Source organism: Pelodiscus sinensis, chromosome 3 (genome assembly GCF_049634645.1).
Source record: "Pelodiscus sinensis isolate JC-2024 chromosome 3, ASM4963464v1, whole genome shotgun sequence".
Lineage (NCBI taxonomy): Eukaryota > Metazoa > Chordata > Testudines > Trionychidae > Pelodiscus > Pelodiscus sinensis.
Genome location: NC_134713.1, coordinates 176,593,487 through 176,621,026, shown reverse-complemented (window position 1 = coordinate 176,621,026; position 27,540 = coordinate 176,593,487). Strand labels below are relative to the sequence as shown.

General features: G+C 46.7%; 1 protein-coding gene and 1 long non-coding RNA gene across 3 annotated transcripts in view; one reads left to right on the top strand and one right to left on the bottom strand.

Annotated features, from left to right (window-relative positions):
• The window catches only part of LOC112545636 (uncharacterized), a 113,470-nt gene extending 96,231 nt beyond the window's left edge, over positions 1-17,239 (bottom strand). For both annotated transcript variants that reach the window (XR_012902990.1, XR_012902991.1), the window contains exons 1-3: positions 17,105-17,239; positions 6,881-7,006; positions 998-1,059 (exon numbers count right to left, since the gene is read on the bottom strand). This is a non-coding gene — a long non-coding RNA (uncharacterized LOC112545636). The remainder of the gene's footprint in view (positions 1-997; positions 1,060-6,880; positions 7,007-17,104) is intronic.
• A 99-nt stretch (positions 17,240-17,338) lies between these two features.
• Positions 17,339-27,540, top strand: part of PNPT1 (polyribonucleotide nucleotidyltransferase 1) — a 46,355-nt gene continuing 36,153 nt past the window's right edge. Inside the window, exons 1-5 of the mRNA XM_006122141.4 lie at positions 17,339-17,538; positions 19,806-19,866; positions 20,159-20,233; positions 21,390-21,495; positions 26,028-26,077. Of these exons, the coding sequence (XP_006122203.2) occupies positions 17,339-17,538; positions 19,806-19,866; positions 20,159-20,233; positions 21,390-21,495; positions 26,028-26,077 (492 nt within the window). The remainder of the gene's footprint in view (positions 17,539-19,805; positions 19,867-20,158; positions 20,234-21,389; positions 21,496-26,027; positions 26,078-27,540) is intronic.

The following is a 27,540-nucleotide window of genomic DNA, read 5'->3' as shown; positions in this document are numbered from 1 at the left end:
CCCGCCAGCTGCCTACCACCACTCCTACAGGCCTCCTGCCGGTCGCTTCCACCAGGAATTTTGCTGGCTGCGATAGGTCTGGCTCCAGGCCAAACCAGTGACTTCAGCTCTTAGGCTGTGTCTAGACTACAAGCCTCTGTCAGCAGAGGCATGTAGATTTGTTTGTTCAGCAAAGGCAAATGAAGCCACGATTTAAATGATCGCGGCTTCATTTACATTTACATGGCTGCCGCGCTGAGCCTACAAACAGCTGATCAGCTGTTTGTCGGCTCGTGCGCTAGTCTGGACATTCCCCCTGTCGACATCAAAGCCCTTTGTCGGCAGCCCCGTTATTCCTCGTGGAATCTTTAAACAAGGGGGAAAGAGGCAGGTTGAACCAGTCTTATAGAGCACGCCTGGCAGGCATGAAGCAGGCTGGCTCAAACCCTTTCCCCCCAACTAAGTTCACTCAGTTCTGGAAGGGGAAGCCTTGTTCATCTGAGACCTCTTACAATGATGGTGTCTCTCCTGCAAGCTGGTGTCATATTTTACAGTTCCCACATTTAGGGGTAGCATGATTTGTGACCCCACAACAGCCCAAATTAGTTACAATACATCACATTCCATTATAACAACCGATACTCCATCAGCCCTGGCTGAATTGGATTTACATAACCACATCCTGGATTCCTTCCCCATCCCAGCATGAGCTGTATTTACATATTAACAGTTACTTATCTTGCAAGGCTAAACAACTTCAGCTGGCTGCATTTCAAGCTGTCCTTCAGACCCCTGGCTTACAGATTAATAAAAAGGGGGGGGGTTAATAAATAAGCAAATTATTCAAAAGATCCACATGCTCATCAGGTAAATAGATAAAATATATGAAACAGAAGCACACAAAAGAGTTATTTTTATCATCATTACTTATAAAATAAACAAGCATACTATGGATTTTAAGCAATACCCGTATTCTTTACAGAAATAACAATAGATTACAAAATGTCTGCTAACCTACCAGCTACACTCCCGCTAATGGCACCAGCAATTTCTTCAAGAACTGCTGTAAAATGACTGAATCTGAGAAGGAAAACAAGATTTCACAAATATGCTAAAGATACTACAGTATTTGATTTATCATAGCTAATAACAAATAGAATACTTGATAGGCAGCCTGTAGAATACAAATATAATTCCACTAATGGGTCCTGAGTCAGCATAAATAATGAATGCTATGTTTTCATGACTCCAGAACTTCAAGGTGGAATTATCTTAATGGAATAGCTGATTGCATATTTTCTAAGTATTAAATAGGTGTTCCTCTTTTGATTCTTGTGACAACTGAGATTTAATCATCTTTTTCATATTGAATATGACACAAAGTGTTTGTTTAACAAATTAATTAAAATGTCAAAGAATCAGAATCCCTGCCAAGTGCATTACTATGCTGTGTGGAAATTAATTCAAATTACTATTGCTGTCAAGTGTGTCATATTCATATTAATGCAAGCTGATTATGGAAAATAATTACATACTTTTCATGACTGTATGTAAAGATTATAAAGTTTTCATTACCCATCACCCTGAACTATTATTTTTGGTACAACCTACACCAGGACCAGGCAAGATGCGGCCTGCCAAGTCCCAGATCCAGCCCGTGGACTGCCCCACCGGGACACTCAAGCACAAAGCAACCCCACACCACGTTAAGCAGCTACCTGCTCTCTGAGGCTCTCTGCTCTGGGTGCTGGGGGATGATGGAGGTTTTGCGCACACTGCCCATACCCCCAGCACAATTTCTCAGCTCCTATTGGCCAGAAACCAGCAGCCTGGGGCTTTGACGGGCAGGCAGCCTACTTCAGGGTCCTGCAGGGCTGCTAGCAAGAGCCACCTAGGTAAGTGCCTCCCTGCCAGACCCTTCCTTTGGCACCCCATCTGCTCCTGCACCCCAACTCCCTGTTTCAGGTCACCACCCACACTCTATGCGCCCCCCCCCCCAGGTCATAATGCCCTTCCGGATTCTTACCCCTCTTACACCCATCCCCCAGGCCAAAATCCTCTCTTGCACCCAAACCCACTCCCCAACCCTGCACCCCATTCCCTGCCCCTAGGTCATCACCCAAACCCTCTGAACTTCTTCTCCCCCAGGTCAAAACTCCGTCTCAGACTCTGCACCTCCTCCTACACCCCTCCCTCAGGCCAGAATCCTCTCCTGCACCTATACTCTCTCATGGACCCTGCACTCCAATCCCCTGCCCCAGATCACAACTCCCTCCTTCACTTAAACTCCCTCTCAGACGCCACACCCTTTCCTGCACCCTAGTCCCCTACCCTGAGCTCCCATCCCACACCCTTCACCCCCTCCATAGAAAAGTGTGCCTTTGACCACTTACCAAAATCTTGGAGTGTCCCCTCCCTAAAAATTATTGCCCACCCCTGACATACATGCTCATTCTGAGAGCCTTTTGATGGAAGGAATATAGGCTGATTACAAAATTAAGGCTCTGGGAAGGACAATGTTAAGTATCCATATGCAGTACCAGCATATATGGTAAAGAATAGTCATTACTATTACACAGTCATAAGTTACAGCACCATCTTTCTTAAAACATGCCTTCTGCCAAGCTGAATTTTAGGAAGGATACTGTAGTTAGGTGGAAATCTTGCCTCCTTTCCCCAGAGTGCAGCAGAAGCATATCAATTTTATGTCATTAAGCATACATTTTTGTATGTGCTGGGAAAGCCAGGACCTGCAACTCATTAGTTGAACTTGTGCCTCTTATAGCATTGGCCTTATTAATGCCTCTCCAAGATCATGCTATTTCCAGGAAAATCTATCATGTTAGAAAACATATGCCAATGCATTTTAACTAATGTTAGGGTAGAGCTTATCCTGACCCTGCTTACACTAACATGACCAAGTAGCATGTTTTTAAGGCCAATTGTCCTTGTCTGCAGTGAGGGAAAAACTGTGTTTAACGTGGTTAAATGTGAATTAACATATTTTCTAATATGATGCATTTCCCTGGTATACACAAGGCCTTATGGAGCTCAAAGTGTCAGCTATATTAAACGTGGCATTTTTTAGACCAAGACTAAAAAAAACCATCTCTTACACCGAGAAGTCTGAAGGAATGCCTAACATAGTAAATGCTAGTGGGAAGGTGGGAGGTTTAGAAGATAAAATAAAAAAAGAACAAGTTAAAAATCACCTAGAAAAGTTAGATGCCTGCAAGTCACCAGGGCCTGATTAAATGCATCCTACAATACTCAAGGAGCTGATAGAGGAGGTATCCGAGCCTCTAACTATCATCTTTGGAAAATCATGGGAGACAGGAGAGATTCCAGAAGACTGGAAAAGGGCAAATATAGTGCCAATTTATAAAAAGGGAAATAAGAACAACCCAGGAAACTACAGACCAGTTAGTTTAACTTCTGTGCCAGAGAAGATAATGGCGCAAATACTTAAGGAAATCATCTGTAAACACTTGGAAGGTGGCAAGGTGATAGGGAACAGCCAGCATGGATTTGTAAAGAATAAATCATGTCAAACCAATCTGATAGCTTTCTTTTATAGGATAACGAGTCTTGTGGATAAGGGAGAGGCAGTGGATGTGGTATACCTAGACTTTAATAAGTTGTTTGATACGGTCTCGCATGCTATTCTTATCAATACTTAGGCAAATACAACTTAGAACGGGAAGCAACTGCCTAGGAAGGAGTACGGCAGAAAGGGATCTAGGGGTTATAGTGGACCACAAGCTGAATATGTCAGCAGTGTGATGCTGTTGCAAAAAAAGCAAACATGATTCTGGGATGCATTAACAGGTGTGTTGCAAGCAAGACACGAGAAGTCATTCTTCTGCTCTACTCTGCGCCAGTTAGGCCTCAGTTGGAGTATTGTGTCCAGTTCTGGGCACCACATTTCAAGAAAGATGTGGAGAAATTGGACAGGGTCCAGAGAAGAGCAACAAGAATGATTAAAGGTCTAGTGCAGTGGTCCCCAACACGGTGCCCGCGGGCGCCATGGCGCCCGCGGGGGCATTTGTCTGCGCCTGCCAAGTGCTCAGGGATGGCCTGGCCCCAGGCACGTGGCACATGCGCGGTGCCGGAGCCAGCCCCGGGCGCATGGCACACGGTGAGAGCTGGCCCCGGGGGCACCGCGGATTGACCGCCCGCGCTCTGGGCAAGCGGCGCATGGGGAGAGCGCAGGCCCCGGGCGCACGGTGCTGGGGGGGGGAACGCCAGCACCAGCCCCGGGCGCGCAGTGCTTGCAGGGTGCGCCGGGCGCGCGGCACTTGGAGAGCGCCAGCCCCCGGGCGCGCGGTGCTTGGGGGAGGGGAGGAGAGAGCGAGCGCCAGCGCCGGCCCCGGGCGCGTGGCGCTTGAGGGGAGAGCGCTGGCCCCGGGCGCGCGGCGCTTGAGGTGAGAGTGCCGGTCCCGGGCGCGCGGCGCTTGAGGTGAGAGTGCCGGTCCCGGGCGCGCGGCGCTTGAGGGGAGAGCGCTGGCCCCGGGCGCGTGGCGCTTGAGGGGAGAGCGCTGGCCCCGGGCGCGTGGCGCTTGAGGTGAGAGTGCCGGTCCCGGGCGCGCGGCGCTTGAGGGAAGAGCGCCGGTCCCGGGTGCGCGGCGCTTGAGGGGAGAGCACCGGCCCCGGGAATGCAGCTATGGCGTGGCCCCGGCCCCGGGAATGCGGCTATGGGGGGGGCCCCGGCCCCGAGAATGCGGCTAAGGGGGGGTCTCACCCCCGGGCGCGCAAGGGGGCCCTGCCCCCGGGCGCCCAGCAACCCCAAATGGTTGGGGACCACTGGTCTAGAGAACATGACCTATGAAGGAAGGCTGAAATAATTGGGTTTGTTTAGTTTAGAAAAGACTGAGGGGGGACATGATAGCCGTTTTCAAGTATCTAAAAGGGTGTCATGAGGAGGGAGAAAACTTGTTCGTCTGGGCCTCTGAGGATAGAACAATGGGCTTAAACTGCAGCAAGGGAAGTTTAGGTTGGACATTAGGAAAAAGTTCCTAACTGTCAGGGTAGTCAGACACTGGAATAAATTGCCCAGGGAGGTTGTGGAATCCCCATCTCTGGAGATATTGAAGAGTAGGTTAGATAAATGTCTATCAGGGATGGTCTAGACAGTATTTGGTCCTGCCATGGGGGCAGGGGACTGGACTCAATGACCTCTCGAGGTCCCTTCCAGTCCTAGTATTCTATGATTCTATGATAAGACCCTGGACAGATTCAAGCAATAAGGAGTAGTCAGGTATCTGTTCCAAAGAGTCCCTGGATTTATTTTCTATGAAGACCCTTTGACATCCTTTTAAACGAGGATGGCTGGGATAGTCCCCGGTAGTAGAATTCCACTGGAGAATCTATACCAAGGATGTGAGAGATGGTTTACTATGGGATATATCTAGACACAAAACCTCTTCTTAGATCCAGGAGTGGATCCATATTCTATTCTGATTGGGCACACCTTGATTGTCCAAAAGATTGATAAACAGGACTCTATCAGACAGGTATCTTCACTGAATTTTCCTGTTCCAGGGTCTCCTTCTGTGGATTTTGATATCGGATGCAGTCCTCACATAACCCCTGATTTGGATCCTGGCTAATTCACTTTTGGGTGTTTTAGTTTTCAACACTGTTCCAATCAGTCTGTGTATTTGTTTTTATTAATATTTTGCACATACCTACAGAGGGACATATTTTAAATTAAAAAGCCAAGAGAAATCTGTCATCTTATGTGCTTGTCACCACAGCTGAGAGTAGCTATTACTTATGGTTATTATACGTGAACATCTGTGCATAAGCCATTCACAGAAGACAGTCGTTGGCTCAGGAACATATATATGGCTACGTCTAGACTGGCCCCTTCTCCGGAAGAGGCATGCAAAGCAGGCAAGTCAGAATAGGGAAATCACCTACTTGGCAAGTAGGAATAAGAGATCCTCTGGAAAAGGGCTTTATTCCGGAGGATCGCGCCAGTCTAGACGCTCTTTTCCGGCTTTTCCCCAAGCCGGAAGAAAAGCGGCGGCCATGTTTATTTAAATCCCGCGGGGGATATTTAAATCCCCCGCGGATTTCCCTATTCTGACTTGCCTGCTTTGCATGCCTCTTCCGGAGAAGGGGCCAGTCTAGATGTAGCCATAGTTTCTGTTGATAAAATAGAATGAATATGGGTATGTTTAGACTGTGGAGTTCTTCCGGGATACCTCTGGTATCCCAGAGAAACTCTGCCACATCCAGGAAATGCGTTTGCTCTTCCACTTTTTTTTTTGCAGAAGAGCAAACACTGTCTTTCAGGGAACCCTGTATATCTCGTTCTACGAGGAATAAGGGCTCCTCTGAAATAGGAGGCTTTTTCACCATTTGGCTCCATCTAGGCAGACTTCATCTGTCTTCGCAGGAAAGAGTTTGCCCTTATCGAATTCTAAATCCTCAACTTTTGCTTGGGGATGCCAGCCACTTGCAGCCATGATGCATGCTCATTACTATGGATATTGTAGTCACCTTTGCCTTGGTGTCGAAAGAATCGAGTGCCATTTGCAGTGCTGCGTGGGATGTAGTGTATCCCTCTTGAACAACAGATTTTTAATATGGGTCTTTTATCATCAGGAAGATGATGCATCAGCTCTGTTAATTTTGCATAACTGTCAAAATCGTGATTGACTAAACGTGCTGTATAATTTGCTATATGAAGCTGAAGCATCAAGGAGGAATATATTTTTCTCCCAAATAAGTCCAGGTGATTATGGTCCTTGTCCCAAATATTGGATTTATATTGAGGGGTCTTAGATCTCTGGTTTGCAGCATCAACCACTAAGCAGCTGGGCTGAGGGTGCAGAAATAAGAAGTCCATGACCCTCTTATTAGTTGGGGGAACTATGGCTGGTGTTTGCCATACCTTGTCTGCTGCTTCCATGATTGCTTCTGCAGGACATTTCAAAGGATAAGAAGCATGCTGGCACTGAAGAAAAATTAGTAGTTGGGACAGTTTTCCAGACACTAATTCTGATTTTTGGAAATATAGCTGTAAAATAGAAATACCCTGTCAAGACAATGCAGAAAATATTTGCAAACAAGTAAAATAAAAAAATAGTACCTCAACAAATATTGTAAAAGTCTACATTACATTTCCTATAAAAATTTCCCTCCAGAGTTTAATTCATATTAATTCCAGATAACAAATTAAGTTAGGATAATGCGCAATAGTTTGCATTAATTTAGTCATGCGTGAATCTCAGTGGTGGCATGATCAGGCCTTTGTGCTCACATTACTGTTCATTCATGCCCACATTAAATAATAATCTATTTTATTTTGTACAAGTGAGCAGTAATTTTACTGTCCAAAGAGCAATTAATTTATGTATAATTACAAATCTATTCACATGGGTATAATATTTTGCTGTAATCTGAATATATACAAACATACAGCAAATGTTTTCTCTGCAAATGCCTGTGTTATGCAATAATTTGTATCATAGTTTTTAAATAGCACTTTTTATACAAGGATCTCAGTGCTTATCAAATGAGGATAAAGCCATATCTATACCAGGAGCATTTTGCTATTAAAGAAATGCCAAAACACTATAGCGACAAAGTACTCCAAATATGGATACAACTTATATCAGCAAAGCTATGTTTTTGCTGGTATAACTTATTCCAGCCCCTCCCCCCCAAGTGAAGACTGGCAATAGTGCAATTTTGCTTGTTTAACTTAGAGCATCTCCAGTAATAACTTTTGCAAGGACAAGTATGTTGGTCAAGTATCATAACTCTCAGAAGCAACTGGTCAGAGGGGGAAGCCAAGGGGCCACCAGCCACTTGACTCCCCTCCCATCCCAGGGAAGGGCCAGGACCCCCCCTTCCCAGGCCCCATATCTCCCCACCCCGCTCTGCTCCCTCTCACCCTTGCTCTGCCCCCACCCTGCCCTTGCTCCATTACCTCTTACCTCACCCCAGGTGGGCCCAGGGACTAGCGAGCTGGCACCTTTAACAGGAGTTCACTGCTCTCCCCCTCTTCCACCAATATTCACCACCCGCTTCCTGCCAGGGAGTATGGGGGCAATCTGCCCCCTCCCCTGGAGTGGCACTTGGAAGAGCAAAGCAGCTGGGGCTACCTTGCTCTGCTTCCAGGCCCTCCACTAGACCTCTCACCAACTGCTGGATGGCCCCTTCCGCCCATGGTGTTTGGGAACATGTGCCCCTAGTACCTTCCATGAGTTACCCCTGACAACTTTTCACACCCCTGACCAACATAATTGTGCTGCCAGAAGGCAGTAGTGTAAACATAATCTAAGTATCACTATCACTATTTTACTGATGGCAAAACTGAGAAACAGAGAGATTAAGTGACATGCTCCAGTTACACAGCAGTTCAATGACAATTAGAATAACACCCACGTCTCTTGATACCAAGTGCAGTGCCATGATTGCCAGATGATGCTACTGGACCTTTGCCAATGACAATTTTTTAGAAATGAATGATTAATAAAATCATTAGTATTTTACTTTCTATAAATGTATGTATTCTTCAGGTTTACACAGGGAAAAATAACTTAAAAGATGCATATATTTTCCTTTCCAGCTTGAGTTGAATCTGCAATCAGAGACTTAGCTTGCTCAAAAAAAGCTGGGGATATAAACTCTTCTGATGATCAAATAGATATATTATTTTAGTCTTAGGTTGTGTCTACATTTGGTGCGCTCTCTGCCAAAAATAGCCCACCATTTCTACTAATGGTCAGTGGCAGCATTAATGTAGGAAGGTCTAAGGAAGCCACTGGAATTTTAGCCATAATGTGCTCTAACCATGTTTTAAGCAGTCTAGATTACCTGGGGATGAAAACGTCAACAGCTACCAGCACCTTATTTACACTTGGGTTCCCTTTGTTGTTGCCACCAGTGAAGTTGAATCAACAATAGCAATGGTACGAGTCTCAAGGTTTGGTATCTTTACCTTCTTACTATATAGTTTAGAAATGTGTGTCTGTCTGTGAGTGTTTTTTCAAGAACTCCTCCTAAACGGGAAGAGCTAGGACCACCAAATTTGATATATAGCTTCCTTTTATCTTAACTTAAAGCAAGGTCAGGGTTTGGTTGTGCCAGGATAATAGGATGTGCATAGAATTAAATTGTTTCTCCTCATAAAAGAGAGGAGTCTGGCAGGAGGGACAGTTACACAGGCAGTCCCCGAGTTACGCGGATCCGACTTACGTTGGATCCGCAGTTACGAACGGGGTTTGCTCCACGTCTCCCTGGTCTGCTAGAGACCAGCAGACCAGGGAGAAAAGGAGCAAAGCCTCTGAGGATGCCGGCAGCGGGACAGCCGCGGCGCGTCTGGGCTGTCCGCTGTCCGCATGCTCTGCGGCTTTGCTCCCCCGTCTCCCTGGTCTGGGCTGTCCGCTGCCCTTGTGCTCCGTGGCTTTGCTCCCCGTCTCCCTGGAGCACGCGGGCAGCGGACAGCCCAGACGCGCCACGGCTGTCCCACTGCCGGCGTCCTCAGAGGCTTTGCTCCCCGTCTCCCTGGTCTGCTGGTCTCCAGCTAGTACGCCCCCTCCCCCCCAGCAGACCAGGCTTTTCTCCGGACGCCTGTGGTAGAGCAGCTGGGGCGCTGCTGGTTGGTCCCGCAGCGCCGCTGTGGGCGCTACTGGACCAACCCAGCAGCACCCCAGCTGCTCTGCCCCAGGCGTCCTGATTCAGCCGCTGCTGGTCAGTTTCAGCAGCGGCTGAATCAGGACGCCTGGAGCAGAGCAGCTGGGGTGCTGCTGGGTTGGTCCAGTAGCGCCGAGGAGCGGCGCTACTGGAGCAACCCAGCAGCACCCCAGCTGCTCTGCCCCAGGCGTCCCCAAGTCAGCCTCTGCTGAAACTGACCAGCGCTGACTACAGGAAGCCCGAGGCAGAGTTGCTCTGCCCCGGGATTCCTGGAATCAGCCACTGATCAGTCTCAGCAGCAGGTGACTTGGGGACGCCTGGGGTTCTTAAGTTGAATCTGTATGTAAGTCGGAACTGGCGTCCAGATTCAGCCTGTTGAAACTGATCAGAGGCTGATTCCAGGAAGCCCGGGGCAGAGCAACTCTGCCTCTGGCTTCCTGTAGTCAGCTGCTTGTCAGTTTCAGCAGCGGCTGAATCTGGACGCCAGTTCCGACTTACATACAGATTCAACTTAAGAACAAACCTACAGTCTCTATCTTGTACGTCACCTGGGGACTGCCTGTACTGTAGAATGTCCACAGGGGAGCAGTAAGGGGACCAGAACAGCTATAACCTCATTGGTGGAGAAAGGGACAGCTATCTACTATATATTTCAGAGAGTTTGTCTGTTTGTCTGTCTGTCCCCAGCCTTGGCTTCTCACCTGGCCTCAAGCTGCTGTAATTAGAGAAAATATGGGTTGTCCTCTCTCCCCAGAGCACCCTGCATAATGAACCGCTCATCCCCAGCCACACTCCAGAACAATGATTTAAATGAGAAAAAACAAAACTTATCTGAGTTAAGGACACAAGCAACACTGGATAAATCTAGTATTAAATATGTGTTTTTATCCACAATCAGTTTGCCTTTGTCCAAATATTGATATTATACTATTTTACCCACAGAGGCCTTTTCCTGAGCTTCTGCTGTTCTCATTGGCATTGTTGGACATGTGGATGTTGAGTAGTCCTCAAGGTCAGATCAAGATTAGTTTATTAAGCAGATGTGAGTTCTTGATCCCTGCTATCTCATATATTTTATGATTTTCAGATGAAAGGGAATAAGCTATACCAGATGTGGGCAAACTTTTTGGCCCAAGAGTCACATCTGGATAGGGAAATTGTACAATGGGCCACGAATGTAGGGGTTGGGGTAGGGGGTTGGAGTGGGAGGTAAGGAAGGGGCTGCAGGAGAAGAGTCTGAGAGTAGAGGTGGGGGTAAGATGCAGGAAGGGGACCAGGGCAGGGTTTTGGGGCATGGGAGGGAGCTCAGGCAGGGGTTTGGGTGCAGGAGGATGCAGCAGGGGATTCAGGGCTGGGACTGGAGCGCATGAGGTATTCAGGGTGCAGGCTCTGGCTAGGTGCTTGTTATCTCAGGCAGCTCCCAGTCAATGGTGCAGCAGGGCTAATGCAGGGTCTCTCCTCTCTTTGCCCTGTACTGTCCCCAGAAGTGGCCAGCACGTCCAGCAGCAGCTCCTGGAAGGTCAGAGGTGGCTCCATGTACTGCCCTCACCTGCAGGCACCATCCCCACAGCTTACATTGGCCATAATTTCCCATTTCTGGATAATGGGAGCTGCGGGGACAGTACTTGCCAGTTAGGGCTGCACACTGAACCCTTTGCCCTTCCATTCTTAGGGGCTGCAGGGACATGCTTCTGAGAGCAATCTGGGGCCAGAGCAGCAGGGAGCCTGCCTTAGCTCCACTGCACCACCAGACTGGGAATCCTAAGGGCTGGATTAAAACCCCGATGGATCAGAAGTGGCCTGCAGGCTGTAGTAGCCTACCACTTAGCTACACGATTATACATGCTTCTAGACTGGTACAACTGCATCAACGACAAGAGATTGTATTGCTTGAACTACACTAGAACTTCAGATTTATGTTGCGTGGTTCGATTTATTTTAGATCCAAGGGAAACTCGTACATGCCAGGGCTACTTAATCACTTTCTGATTTATTGCAAGCTTTAAGCGGTTATAACAGTTGTTTATGTTTTACAAGCCTTAAGAACAATTACTATACAATTTAAACCTTAAATAATATAACTTCTAAAGCAATTAATACAGCTCAAAGCAATGCAAAAGCAATTACTAAAAAATCTACTAAATACAATAATAAAGCCTAATTCACTTACATTTCACCCGTATGCTACCTACAGTGCCAGGCAAGAGATCGTGGTTCCATCTTTTTCCACACATAGGAACACCATAAGTGACATAGCCGGTGTGAAGGGCCTAATCACTTCTAGTTACATCAAGCAGGATGTGTGGGTCAATCCTGCTCATTCCCTCCCATCGATTGTTCTTACTAAACCCAATTTATGGCAAAGCAAGACTTGGTCATTCTATTAGGCTGTGTCTATACTGGGCCACTTATTCCGGAAAATCAGCCGCTTTTCCAGAATAAGCTGCGAGCTGTCTACACTGGCCCTTGAATTTCCGGAAAAGCAACAATGCTCTACTGTACAAAATCAGCCGCTATTCCGGAAAAACTATTCTGCTCCCGCTCAGGCATAAGTCCTTATTCCGGAACACTGTTCCGGAAAAGGGCCTGTGTAGACAGCCCAGTAGTCTTTTCCGGAAAAAAGCCCCAATTGCGAAAATGACGATCGGGGCTCTTTTCCGGAAAAGCGCGTCTACATTGGCCACGGACGCTTTTCCGGAAAAAGGGCTTTTCCAGAAAAGCAGCCTGCCAATGTAGACGCTCCTTTTCCGGAAAAACTGAAAACAGAATAGTATTCCGTTTTAAGCAGTTCCGGAAATTCATGCCAGTGTAGACACAGCCTTAATGTTTACCAATTGATTATATATTGTGTAGGACACATAAAATGCTCAGTGCCCCTATTTGGGGTACATCCTGCTACTTAGGATGTTACTGCTATGTGCCCAGTTGACAGTTTCATGGCTACATCTGTACTTTTTGCTTATCAGAAACAAGTAACAGTACAAGGCAGCTTGTCCTGTGTGTTCTTGACGTGGTCTTGTGTGCCATGCTTAATCTGTATTGTTATGCAAAACATTTCCTGACTCTCACAGCTTCCTTTGACCCTGCCCGTGTGCTTTGACGCACTAGATTTGAAAGAGGCCAGAAAGCTGCACTTTGGATAAGGCAGACATCACCATTTATTGCCAAGGCAGCGTAGTCCAGGCTCCCCTACAATTTACAAACACCAGAGTTATGTACTGACTACTCAACCACACACTTCAATCAGGCAGCAGCAGAGGGGGAAAAAAGCAAATACAGTACAGTACTGTGTTAAATGTAAAGTACTAAGAAAATTAAGGGAAAGCAGCATTTTTCTTTTGCATAATAAAAAGCTGTATGAAATCAATGATCAGTTGTACACTTTTAAAAGTACAGCCATGTTTTGTTCACAGTTACAAACAAACTCCATTCCGGAGCTGTTTGTAACTCTGAGGTTCTACTTTTCTACTTTATACTGTGCTATAGGGGAATTCTGCACCAAAAAATTAAATCATTCTGTGCACAATATTTACAAATTCTGAAAAAATCTTCATATTTTATATCTTAAAATAACACAATACAATCATACTGGTTCCAATTATTTTGGTAATTTTGTTTATTTAAACTATAGTACAATGGATGGAGAATGGAATTTGGGAGCATTGGAGGAAATCCCCAAACTCCCTCTGTCTAATAATAATTACTTCTAGTTATGGCTGCATATATTTGTTGACTGATATGCTCAGTATTACATTGGAAGCAACTGAAAAGCAAGTGAGGGCTGAGGACTCAAACACATTTTTTTGACTACTGAGCATTTTCAGAAAGATCAGTAGCAAACAGTTCATAAGAATTTATAAGGCTCTACTGTTCTTTACAGTAAGGCTCATTTACTCCACTCTGGCAGTGTAAAGATGCCTTAAAATGTTTACACCTGTTCTATACTCTTGGGGGAGTTCGTTAAGAACAATGGAACAATTCACTAAGCAGACAGGTTGCCACATTCTACTCTGCCTGAGGAAAGACAGCCTGCTCCGCATCCACCTCCTCAGAAACATCCCAAAGCCTTGACCCTCTATACTGAGCCTGCTGCAAGCACAGTCTTTCTCTCTCTCCCTCCCTCTCTCCCCTTCTGGCTTCTCTTTACTTCCCCCATCAGCTCATTTTTCTGTGGGGAAGCAAAGAAATCTGTGGGGGCCATGAAGTCTGCACATGTGCGGTGATGCAAAATTCCCCAGGAGTAATATTGGTTCTTAAATCAAACTAGGGATGTAAGCGAGTATAAGCCTAGGCTTCTCAGGTAGCCAAGTTGCTACTTGACTAGTTGCTTCCCCCTGCTCCCTTGCTGCCTCTGAAAAAGAGGCAGCAAGGGAGGGAGCAGGAGCTGGTGCTAGGGGGGAGCTGGCTTAAAAGCCAGTTCCCACCATCACCATCGGAAGGCAGGGGAGGCAGAGGTGTAGCAGGGGACCTGGCACGAGCTGTGACTAAGCAGTCCCTGCTCGTGCCTGGTCCCAGATGCCGTGGTTATGCTTTTAAAATGTAGTAAAAGCAGAAATGCAGCATCTGGTACTAGGTATGAGCTGGGACTCGGCTGTCCCAGCTTGTCCCCGGTTGCTACAGTTCTGCCTTTCAAATGTGGTAAGAGCTTGGCAGCTCTTACTACATTTTAAAAGCAGAGCCACAACAAACCTCTTTATCAACCAATCGAGTAGTCAATGGAAATTCAAATCAAACAAGTTATAACAATACAAAAATGGAGTGGATGAACCCTAAGTGACAAAGAGGATTCTGTCTATTCCAAAGTCATTTTCCATTGTGAAAATGCAGTAATACTTTCTTTAGAAATTGAGGTTCCTCGAGGTGTCATAGGGAAAGCTGCCCTATGCCTTGGGAAAGGTCTTGTCCTGGCTGAGATACAGTTTAACGGTGGTGGTGACACTCGTTGTACCTCGATAATGGCAAAATCTCTTATTATTTACCTTGTAATTTGGGTAAACTGTTGCTGTTCTTCTAAAGGGATACCGGACTGAGATGAACATTGTGTACATGGAGCTTATTACTAATGAGGTTACTTCCTTGATTTAGCATTTTGGGATGCTAGATGGAACTTTGGTTTGACCCAGTATGGCCGTTCTTATGCTCTGAGGTGTGAGAGGTGTGGGCTCCACGTGGCCCTTAGTTTAGGTTGCTCCCTGTAAGTGGCAGACATGACTCTCCAGCTCCTAGACAGAGGGTCTAGATTGCTGTGCCCCTACTCAGAGATGCCATCCCGTGGTGGGTAAAGAACAGGTTAGGAACTATTTAGAAAAGCTAACCGTACATAAATCCATGGGTCCGGACTTAGTGCATCCGAGGGTACTGAGGGAGTTGGCAAATGTCATTGTGGAGCCTTTGGCTATTATCTTTGAAAAGTCGTGGAGATCGGGAGAAATCCCGGATTACTGGAAAAATGCAAATGTAGTGCCCATCTTCAAAAAAGGGAAGAAGGATGATCCAGGGAACTATAGGCCGGTCAGTCTTACCTCGGTTCCTGGAAAAATCATGGAAGGGATCCTTAAGGAATCCATATTGAGGCACTTGGATGAGAGGAAAGTGATTAGGAATAGTCAGCATGGATTCACAAAGGGCAAGTCGTGCCTGACCAATCTGATTAGCTTCTATGATGAGGTAACTGGCTCGGTGGACATGGGGAAGTCAGTGGATGTTATATACCTTGACTTTAGCAAGGCTTTTGATACGGTCTCCCACAATATTCTTGCCAGCAAGTTAAGGGATTGTGGATTGGATAAATGGACGGTAAGATGGATAGAAAGATGGCTAGAAGGCTGGGCCCACCGGGTAGTGATCAATGGCTCGATGTCAGGATGGCGGTCGGTTTCTAGCGGAGTGCCCCAAGGTTCGGTTCTAGGACCGGTTTTGTTCAATATCTTTATTAATGATCTGGAGCCTGGACTACGCTGCCTTGGCAATAAATGGTGATGTCTGCCTTATCCAAAGTGCAGCTTTCTGGCCTCTTTCAAATCTAGTGCGTCAAAGCACACAGGCAGGGTCAAAGGAAGCTGTGAGAGTCAGGAAATGTTTTGCATAACAATACAGGGGATGGATTGCACCCTCAGCAAGTTTGCGGATGACACTAAGCTGGGGGGAGAGGTAGATTGCTTAAGGGCAGAGATAGGGTACAGAATGACTTAGACAAATTGGAGGATTGGGCCACAAGAAATCTGATGAGGTTCAACAAGGACAAGTGTAGAGTCCTGCACTTGGGACGGAAGAATCCCAAGCATAGTTACAAGCTGGGGACCAACCGGTTAAGTAGTAGTTCTGCAGAAAAGGACCTGGGGGTTACAGTGGATGAGAAGCTAGATATGAGTCAACAGTGTGCCCTTGTAGCCAAGAAGGCTAATTGCATATTAGGTTGCATTAAGAGGAGCATTGCCAGCAGATCCAGAGATGTCATCATTCCCCTTTATTCAGCTTTGGTGAGGCCGCATTTGGAGTTTTGTGTCCAGTTCTGGGCTCCCCACTACAAAAAGGATGTGGACGCATTGGAGAGGGTCCAGCGGAGGGCAACCAAAATGATTAGGGGGCTGGAGCATATGACTTATGAGGAGAGGCTGAGGGACTTGGGTCTGTTTAGTCTGCAGAAGCGAAGAGTGAGGGGGGATTTGATAGCAGCCTTCAACTTCCTGAAGGGAGGTTCCAAAGAGGATGGAGAGAGGCTGTTCTCTGTAGTGACTGATGGCAGAACAAGGAGCAATGGTCTCAAGTTGTGGTGGGAGAGGTCCAGGTTGGATATTAGGAAAAACTATTTCACTAGGAGGGTAGTGAAGCACTGGAATGGGTTACCAAGGGAAGTAGTGGCGTCTCCATCCCTAGAGGTGTTTAAGTCTCGGCTTGACAAAGCCCTGGCCGGGTTGATTTAGTTAGAATTGGTCCTGCCTAGAGCAGAGGGCTGGACTTGATGACCTTCTGAGGTCTCTTCCAGCTCTATGATCCCCTCAACTCCCATTGGTCACGATTCTTCCCAGCCAAGGTAGCTGCAAAATCTGCTATTCACCGGAAATACTGATCCCTGACAAAAGTCCCTGGCCAGAGACCTCGCCTGCAAAATTCCTTGTCTACCTCAAACACCAATCCCTGTCCAAATTCTCTGTTCATCCCGAACACTGACTCCCACCTGCAAAACCCACAATACCCATCCATTTCCATTCCCTATGGAGACTGGAGCCCTCACCCCTCCTATATCGTACCCCAACTCCCACCTCAAGCCAGAGCCCCTCCCCCTCCCCCTCCCCCTTAGGCCCTCCACCTCTGCCAAGAGCCCAACATCCTACCCCAACCCTGAGCCACCTCCCACACCCAAGCTCCCGCCCGTAGCCCAACCCGCACCTCAGCCCAGCGACCCCGCCCAAGCGCGGCACGCGAGCGAGGGAGAGACGATTGAGAGAGGGGGCGGGGCGCTCGCTTTCTGTACCTGCAGCGGAGTCCGGCCTCCGGGGCGTGTCCCTGGCTGGCCGCCATAGCAACGCGCTGCCACCAGGGGGCCCTGGACCCCCGGCAGCCCCTCAGAGAGAGGAATCGAAACTCAGCCGGCGGCGCGACAGCCAATGGCGTTCGGCTTTGCTGCGAGAGCGCGCAGTCTCCGAGCCCGCCCCAGCCAATCGGCTGGCGCCTTGCGGTGCGGCTGCCGGGCCGTGACCCTGGTGTCATGGCCGCCTGCATGCGGTGCCAGGTCTGCGGTCGGGCTAGGCTCAGGGAGCTGGTCGCCGCCGCCAGCTCCCGCCCGCTGCCCGGCACCATGAAGCGCTGGCTGGGGCTGGGCGCCCGGCTGGGGCAGGTGGCCCAGGCCCGAGGGCTGCAGGGCGGCGCCGAGGCTTACAAGGCGGTGTCGGTGGAGGTGGGGAGCAGGTAACGAGGGGGCTGCAGGGGGGGAAACCGTCCGCCCCGGGATCTCGTTTCCCCTCCACCGGCCTCGGACCGTGTCCTTCGCCTCTGAATCCCGGTGGCTTGGGCAAGACCTGTCCTGTATCCCAGCTTCAGTACAGATCTCTGGCCTCCCACTCCCCATCCCCGCCCCCCACGCCCTGCTAGAGCCATCTGCCCCTCGCTGCTCTGCCCCCTCACAAAACAATTCCTCCTGCAGGTGTTCTCCGCGCCTCACTTCTTCCGCTCCTCCCCACTCCCATTGCTTGTCACTTTTTTCTTTCTCTGACTCTACAGTGGCTTTCCGTCAGGCTGTGCCCCCTTGATCTCTGCTCCCCAGTGCCCGTTCGTGCCCAGTATCTGCTGAGAAGTGTGTGTTAGGAGGCGGGAGGGCCTGTGTAGCTTTGCCTCAGCCATCCCTTTTCCACCCTATAACATCCTAATGTGCAGCTAGTGGAGTTAAAGATAGACAATAATTGCTAAACTTGTTTAAAATCTACTGGCCTCCTGTTCTTTTTATTTTTATGTTTATTGCATACAACTGATGTGCTGCTTCTCAGTAGCCCTTGCAATATATTGTTCTGGTGATAAAGTGATCTGAAATTAAAGTCCTCCCATCACAATGGCTAAGGTTGCCCATGTCATGGTGAAACTGGTGTTAAGTTGTGTTGGTATTTTATAAAGTAGAAAGATATTAATACTTTATCCTTAAATGGCTTGTGTATCTCACAAACAGTCATCCATATGTGGCTTCTTCCTGCAGTTTAAAGCATAGTGGCTGCCTCCCTTTCCCTTCATTTTGATGGCTTTTATTAATACATTTTAACAAAGGAGTTTGAAAGACTAGGGACCTGATTCCAGGTCCACAGGAATAAGTGGAAAAACTCCAGTTGACTTCACTGGGTACTAAATCAGGTTCCAATCAGCTGAAGTAAATAAGGAAATTGAATGTCATTTAAACTTTATCAGTAAGCGCTCGTGTACATAGTTGCCAAAGAATGGGCATATTTGTGTGTATTCATATAAAATGTGTATATCAGATCCTCCACTGCACTTTTTCTATTAACATACTGCCTACTGTGACTGAGAAAAAGTGTGTCTGGGGGATGTAAACGTGGGGGGTGTAAATGTGTGGTTTTTTTTCCTTGCATACATACACCCTCTCATTTTGTGATGATCTTTATTTAATACATTCAGCCTTGAGACTAATGAAAGCCAATAATAGGCTTCTTAAAACTCTAAAGTGTAGGAGGGATTGGCTGGCTTCCAGTAGCAGACAGAAAAGTGATGGTCAACTTGCTGGCTGCATGCAGTCCGTTTTGGAAATCTGATTATGGGCCACAAGATATATTGCTAACACTGACTTTCTGCGGCTCCCAGTTGTCATTGTTCTCTGTTCCCTACCAGTGGTGGTGTCTGCAAATAGTGTCTGCAAAATGTCATGCAGCCCACAATCAGATTACCCTCATGGGCCAGAGATTGTCCACCATTTACTGATACAGAGCCTTTCACCTCTCAATCACTGGTTCAAATCTAGTCAAATTCAGTACCGACAGAGTTATTACTGCCTGGCTCTTACATTGCAGATGTGAAACCTGGATGCCACATGACTTACTACCTGATGCAGAAGGCAATTACAGTAGAGAATACAGGATGGAATTAGTTTGGAATTTAAGGATTCATCTACACTACTATGCATTTGGACAGAGGGTGGGAGGAATAGCATGCATGTCAAAATGTTGTGCTGTGATTCCCGCATATGGATATACAGACATTAATATAAAAGGTGTCTACTTCAAGCAAATGTTGCCTGCTTCAAACAGAATTACATTACTGCTAACTAGAAACTTCTTAGTTCATTCTCTTAGCATCCATGCGGGAGAGTTATAGCACATCACTTGAGTATGCACTGTTATTCATTCTCTTCCTACCTCTTCTCCTCTCCTCCATTGTTCATACTACAAGGCGCTGTAGACATTGCCTACATTTTTCTTTCATCTTAGAAAGTGGTCATTTCTGGAACCAAGACAAATTGCTGATCATTATGGCAGCTTGTATTCTTATTTTCTATTCTGTTGATTCAGATTTCAAGTATCCAGACTTATCAAAGCAAGTTTCTCTCATGAATAGTAAATATAATCAATATTTTCTAAAATATGAAACATAAAATATAAACATATTTATAGTTGAATAGGGAGGTATTGGTAAACTGGCCCTCATTTGTCACTAATGGCAGATATCCTCTTTAACAGAAATTTGAAAATTTCCTCAGGAAAACTGGCCAGATTTGCTGATGGATGTGCTGTAGTGGAGGTAAATATCTATGCAAACTCAAAATGTGTATGTTAACTTAGATAAATGTACTGTTTTTTGTTGAGATGTCTCAGCCAGTTGCATGGCAATAGGAGTCTGTCTGAATCCACAGTCGGCTACTGCATGGAAAACACTTTTTGCAAGGTTTTCAGAAGCCTCACCAGTGCACCGTGGATTTGTGTATTTCTCTTCACTTGAAAAATTCTCTGCTGAGAAGTGAAAATAAACGATACATTTATGAAAATTTATGAAAAAATCTTTCCTAAAACTAATTTAACTGTTTTTAATCAAGTTAGGTGATACATCAGTGATGGTCACAGCAGTCAGTAAAACAAAGCCTTCTCCATCTCAGTTCATGCCTTTGGTGGTAAGTATTAATTGTAATTATGCAAACACAAATTGATAATGATAAATAATAGTAGAGAAGTGGAACTTGAGTCCTCAGATATTTCAGTTGCGTTTTAATGTAAATTGTTCTGTCTCTGTGGCTATCTGAAGTAGAATAGCTATTAAATTCAGATGTATTATCATCTGACCTTCTTATAGTAGTGCAGGTTGGAACTCCTTGGTCCAGTACCGTTGGGACCTGAGCGGTCCCGAACCAGGGAATTTGCTGGACCAGGGGAGGTCAATGCTCCCTTACTAGCTGCCCCACTCCTGAGCTTCCAAGGCTGGGTCTCTCACCCTGATGCTGTCCCCACTGCTGCCAGGGTTCCCCGGACCACCCAGCCACTGACAGCCCCGCTCAGAATTCTTCCATCCAGTTACTGCTGGGGATTCCCCAGGTTTCCTGGGCCAAGACTTCCCTGTTGGCACCTGGTTCCACTGCTGTCGGGTGTTCTCTGAAGCCGTCTGGCCAACCCAGCCCCACTGCCTCTAGGGATTGGGTTCTCCAGCTGGGGCTTCACAGTCCCGCCTGCCCCCGATGATGCCAGGGAGTTTCCTGGCCAGGGCCACCCATCCCGCTACCTCCGGGGGTTCTCTAGTCACCTGGCCACCCCACCCCCACTGCCACCAGGGATTTCCTGAGTTCCCTGGCCCAGATAAAGCTGGGGAGTTCCCTGCTGGGGCCATCTGGCTGCCCCTGACCCCACTGCAGGGGCCAGTCCTGCTCTTGCTAGGGGTTCTCCAGGGTTGTGCAGCCCAGGGCCGGCTGGCTGCTGCTCCAGTGAGTTCCCCAGCCAGGGCAGGAGCGCCTCTCTGCCTGGCTTGGCTGACACCAGAGTTCCCTGGCCAGGGTCGGGGCTCCCCGATAGTGGCCTGGTCCCGCTAATTTTGGGGGTTCTACAGCTGGGCTGGGGCTCCCCAGTTGCCACCTGACCCAGCTAGGGCTCCCCAGCCCTGTATTCTCCAGCTGGCTCCTGCCCACATCTCTGGGGCAGTTTGTCTAGCAAAATCCATGACCCTGCTGGACCACGGATGTTGCCAGACCAGAGAGTCCCAGATTAGGGAGGTTCAGCCTGTACTTTAATAAAGAACAGTAATTATAGTTTTGTTTACGAATCCTTGTTTTGTTCTATAAGGTTGACTATCGCCAAAAAGCTGCTGCCGCAGGAAGGATTCCTACAAACTACCTCAGAAGAGAGCTTGGTTCCACTGATAAAGAGATTCTCACAAGCAGAGTAATAGGTAGGACGAAGACTAAAAAGACAGTGTCCAGCACTTTCTTTTTGTTGTTTGTAATATATACACTGAAAGATTGAAAAAAGAGGGCTATCTGTAACCATTGCTTTCAGTGAATATTGCCTCTGTAGCAGTTTTGGGAGAATAGTATGCCTTAAAGAGCTGCTAAGTTCAGAACCATTTATCCTTTGGGGCTCCATGCACATTCTTTATATGAAAGCCCAAAATATCTAAAAGCTTGTGAGATTTCTCATTTGCTATTGAGATTGTAATTTCTTGTGCCTCAGCCTAGAGAGACATCATCTCCTGGAGCTAATTTTGTCAGGAGGGATGGAAAAAGAGACAACCAAATAGTTTTCTGAAGAAATAGGGAGAAAAGGAGACAGATCGTTTGGCCTAAATCAAGATGGGGAATCTAAGGCCCAGGGGTTGGATGTGGCCCCCAGCTTGCCTAGATCCGGCCCCCAAGACTTGAAGCTCCCCCCAGCATTGGGGAACCTGCACCGGTGCTCCAGTCTCCATGGGGCTGGAGCACACAATCTACTAGCCTGGGCCCCCCCTAGGCTCTGGTGTGCAAGAAAAATGTGGACAGTGTCTTTCGCTATTTAATTCAGGAGCAACCCTGCGTCGGTGAGGGTTTGGTTTGATTGGTTGGTTTTTTTTGCTTCTCACTTGTGTGCGGCCCCTGACTAATTTTTTTTCTGTAGCTCAGTGGCCCCCAACCCAAAAAAGGTTCCGTTGACGGAGCCATGTAGATTTGTTTGTTTGGCAAAGTCAGATGAAGCCGCGATTTAAATGATCGCGGCTTCATTTAAATTTACATGGCTGCCGCGCTGAGCCGACAAACAGCTAATCAGCTGTTTGACCGCTCAGCGCACTAGTCTGGACACTCCCGTCGACATCAAAGCCCTTTGTCGGCAGCCCCGGTAAACCTCATCCCACGAGGAATAACGGGGCTGCCGACAAAAGGCTTTGATGTCGGCAGGGGAGTGTCCAGACTAGCGCGCTGAGCAGACAAACAGCTGATCAGCTGTTTGTCGGCTCAGCGCGGCAGCCATGTAAATTTAAATGAAGCCGACAGAGGCATGTAGTCTAGACACAGCCTTAATGTATCCTCCTTTCTCATTGTCTGAAAAATCGTATCCAAGATGCCCAAAACTTGTCTCATGAATGAGATGATGGAAGCGTATGGCTCAATGTTTGTTAAAACTACGCGGGGTCCCAGCTATAGGTCGCCCTGGTATACAACCATTTCACACTAAAGTTGTTGCCGTTTGTAGGAGCTGATGCGTTGTAAGTTTTCTGATTCCCCACTATAAGTCGTGCAAAACACTCCCTCCAATTTGCTTAAATGGAAGTCAGCCGTGGGAAAAAAATTCCCCACTTAAGTTGTTTTGGTGTAAGTCCAAGTTTTTTGGAATGTATCTTGGGCTTATAGGGAGGGCCCCCTGTAGCAGGACTTACTCTTAAGAAGGGATAGGATTGTAAACAGTAAGCTCTAGTCACTATGCAGAGGTATATTAATAAATCAGACTGAAAAATCAATTTAAAAAAATACAACACTTGCATAATAACTTCACTATTGAGTTGTGTTGCTTTTCATTACATGTCATCATACTAGAAGCTCTCTGAAGCTAGGACTTGACCTTTGTTTATGTCTGTAAAGCATCCAACACATTTATACTGCTACTAATAAATACTCATATTTTCAAAATGTGTTCTTTTCAGCAGCAGATAATTAGTGAGCTTCTTATGTATCCATCCTTCAAAAGTCAGTTTGGACATAATTACTGATTGTTAGTGTTTTCAAGGCCCATTGAGATTCATGCTCTTAAATAGGAATTTTCAGAGAAAGTTCTAACTGGATAAAAATGGCAGTTTTTCATATTGATGTTTTAGTGACTTTTTTTTAAAAACTTCATTATTACTGGATTGGGTCCTTGATGGAGTTTCTGGAATAAGATTTACTTTATGCTGAGCCTAAAACAACAGAGCAAGGCTATTGTAGGGTTTTTTCTTTATGAACACTTTATCTTTCTTGGTTAGTTTAAAAAAATGAAAAGATAGGCTAGTTCAGGGTTTCTCAACCTTTTTTTTATAAAGTACCCCCTTTTTTAAAAAAAATGTATAAGTACCCCTTTAAAAAAAATTAGAAGTACCCACAATTTCCAGGCGCACACATTTTTTTACCATTGCAACACATTTGTTTAAACAACTTAATCGTAGCTGGGAGGGCAATGACATTTTTGGGTGTAAAAAATAAAAAAAAATAGTAAAGTGCTGTAAAACTTAAAACAAAAATTCAGTTTTCTCCAAATTTCAGTTGTGTTAATATACCCCCCCAGACTTTTCTCGAGCACCCTTATGGTTATTCGTACCACTGATTGAGAAACACTGGTCTAATTGACACTTGCAATATAAGCATTTTTAGGCAGGTAAGTTTGGTGGTTTTCTGAGTCCTTGCTCAAAACCGATTCCAGTTAGATGTACATGTGCTGCATGCACAGTAATCAGAAAGTTTTTCCCTTAGTAGCACCCACTGGGTCAGTTGTGGAACCTTCTGGAATGGAGCATCCATCATACTCAACATATGACTCTGCACCTCTTTAGATCCTTCTTACTACCAGTGATAGTCATTGGAACTGCGGTGGCTTGTTTAGCAAGTTCTTTTCTTGTTTCCCTAGCCTTTCATTTAATTGTAGTCTTAGTATTGGTTTTAGTTATAGTTAATTAGCATTTAGTTGTTGTGAGTGTGCGTTTCCCCTCTACCCCAACTGCTAATTTCCCCTCGGAAACTTGGGGTATGCCTGAGTCCCAAAGGTTCAAACACTGCAAGTCCTGCAATAAGCTCATGCCAATGGGCATCTCCCATGACACTTGTTTGAAGCATATGGAGGAGGTGCACATCCACTTGCTTTCCCCTCTGTCAGAGTAGGTGGCAAGAAGGAAGTGAGAAGGCCCCCCAATTGAGAGGGTCATATATTGAGCACCATGGAGGCAGCACTGCAGGAGTGCTCCAAAGTTGACCCAACAGGTCCTGCTAGGGGAAGAAACTTTGATGCCAGTGCTTGTGGTGCACATACACCTAGCAGGAATGATATGGGCAACACATTTTAAACAGTAACAAGAAGAGGAGTAACTTTTTTCTAATTTGTAATGTTATCATTTAAACCACCAACATTTATGTATTATTTTATGTAAGGGGAAGCTTAACTGTGTAAAAAGGTTATTACAGGCAGTCCCCTAGTTCAGTTACGAATGGGGCTTTTCTCGCCCCGGAGCACGCGGGCAGCGGGACAACCCAGACGCGCCGCAGCTGTCCCGCTGCCCGCGTCCTACGAGGCTTTGCTCCCCGTCTCTGTGGTCTTCTGGTCTCCAGCAGACCAGGGAAATGGGGAGCAAAGCCGCGGAGCACGCGGGCAGCGGGACCGTGGTGCGTCTTGGTTCGCTGCCCGCATCTCCCTGGTCTGCTGGGGGGGGGGGGCGCAGCTAGTGTGCCCCCCCCCCCCCAGCAGACCAGGCTTTTCTCCTGATGCCTATGGTAGAGCTGATTTGGGGACACCTGGGGCACTCTGGGCACTACTGGACCAACCCGACAGCACCCTAGCTGCTCTGCCCCAGGCGTCCCCAAGTCAGCCTTTGCTGAAACTGACCAGCGCTGACTACAGGAAGCCTGAGGCAGAGTTGCTCTGCCCCGGGCTTCCTGGAGTCAGCCGCTGATCAGTTTCAGCAGCAGCTGACTTGGGGACGCCTGAGGTTCTTAAGTTGAATCTGTATGTAAGAACTGGCGTCCAGATTCAGCCCGTTGAAACTGATCAGCGGCTGATTCCAGGAAGCCCGGGGCAGAGCAACTCTGCCTCAGGCTTCCTGTAGTCAGCCGCTGGTCAGTTTCAGCAGCGGCTGAATCTGGATGCCAGTTTCGACTTACAAACAGATTCAACTTAGGGACTGTAGGTTTGTTCCTATCTTGTACGTAACCCAGGGACTGCCTGTACTAACTCTGACTTGGAGCTCAGGAATTGCAGAGTAGATCAGACCTCTGACACATTGTTTGGTTTCCTGTTCTTGTGAGTGGTAGTTAACATGTACTTCAGAGGAAGACATTAGAATCCCCATACTGGACAACTGTGAAATAACTTGCTCACAGAGGAGGTTTCTTACTAATTCCCACTGCTTAGTGGCTGTCGTATATCTTGAAGCATGAAGAATAATGTTCCTGATATTTTTATCTTGTCTAATGTGACAGTGAATATTCTCATCTCATAATTTTTAAATGGTGCTCAGGTCTTAGTCTAGATATCTTTTGGCAGAGTTCCACAAGTTAATTAGGCTTTATGTTTGTAAAAGTTTCAAATGTGTTGGCTGGTAATTTTTGGGGAGTATTTTCCTCTTATAATAAAAAAGAAAAGCGTTAAAGATTGCTCAAATTATATCTTTGTCTCTTGGTACTGCATATATGTCTGTCATTCATCTCCACTCACTCTGCTATAAACAGTCGTAATCTTAATCTTTCCATGTATGAATGTTTTTTTTTACAGATCGATCCATTAGGCCACTCTTCCCAGCAGGTTATTATTATGATACCCAGGTGGGTCCATTAATTTTAATGGTAGTCACAGTTCTATGGGAGTCAAAAGAAAGCTGCTTGGGCAAGCTTCCAAAATGGGTTCATTTTTTTCAAAATAGTGTTACCTGTTGGTACAGTTGAAGAATTAACAGTAGCATCCTTTAATATTTCAAGAAGTAGTATTGCTTAACACAGGCCAATTACTCATTACTACAAGAAAGCTATTTTTTTAACTGGTCTGACTTCAGACTCACTCTCTCAAAGAAATGAGTGAGATTTATTCCTGGGATAAAGTAATTTAACTAACTAGGAGATGTCATTCTTGCTCAGTGACATTTTAGATGAAACTATGATTAATGCTTATGTTGCATGTCAAATAGAATAGGCTAGTGAATGACCTTAAAAATAGTGTCCCAAAAGATTTTCATTGCAAGTCCATACTACCATTTTCTGTTGTAGAAGGTGAGGAAAAAAAGCTCATATGTTGTTTATTTGTGCAACAAAATAAAAAATAATCCTTAAACCCCAAAAATCTATCCATGTATTTCTTGTCAATATTTTAAGGTTGTCTCATTATGCAATTTTCTTTCTCACATTTGTTACTTCTTATTAAGGATGTCAATGAGTAGTTGACTAGATGATTAACCAATAAGCCTAGGTTTATTGGTTAATCTAGGCAACTACTCGGATTCACCTCCCCAAACTGCTGCCTCTGTATCAGAGGCAGTGGGGGGGGAGGTGGCTTAAAGCTGGTTGCCCCCATCACTGGCACTGTGGTGCCGCCTCCTCTCCTCACTGCCTCTATCAGAGTCAGCAGTGCGGGGGGTGGGGCAGGTACAGGGGAGGCTGCTGCGAAGCAGCTTCTGCCCATAGCAAACCAGGGCCTGCAATGGGACAGAGGCTACTTCGCGGCAGCAGCCTCTGCTCATGGAGGTCCCACGCTTGCCACTGACAAAGGCTGTTCCACATCCTGTGGAGAAGCCTCTGTGCGAGGCTAGTCTTGGCCTGCTGGCGACAGAGGCTGGTTCCTGCCTACAGTCCAGGCCTCAATGAATAAGAGTCTGCTTCACGGCAGCCTCCCTCAACAGCCTCTGTCTGCAGGGAGCTCAGATTCCCTGCAGACAGGGGCTGCTTCCACCCTGTGCTGCTGCCTCTGTATCAGAGGCAGAAGCCTGGGGCAGCAGGCTACTGGCCCACAAGGGGAGCTAGTTTTTAAACTGGCTATCCTTGCAGACCAGCTCCTTCCTGGCACCCCATAGAGTGGCAGGGGGCTCCCCAGGAGTGGAGCCGAAGGGTGCTGGCTGCTGGCCCTGCCCCCTGGGACTATAGAAGTCGACTAACCACTAAGAATTTATGCGGTTAGTCAACTATTCTATTATCTGCTATCCCTACCTCTTAGAGTAATCTCATTATTAATATTTCTGAAATATATGTTATAGGTAAAGATAACTTCGTAACATTGTAAGAGCCTGTGTTTGCTCCTA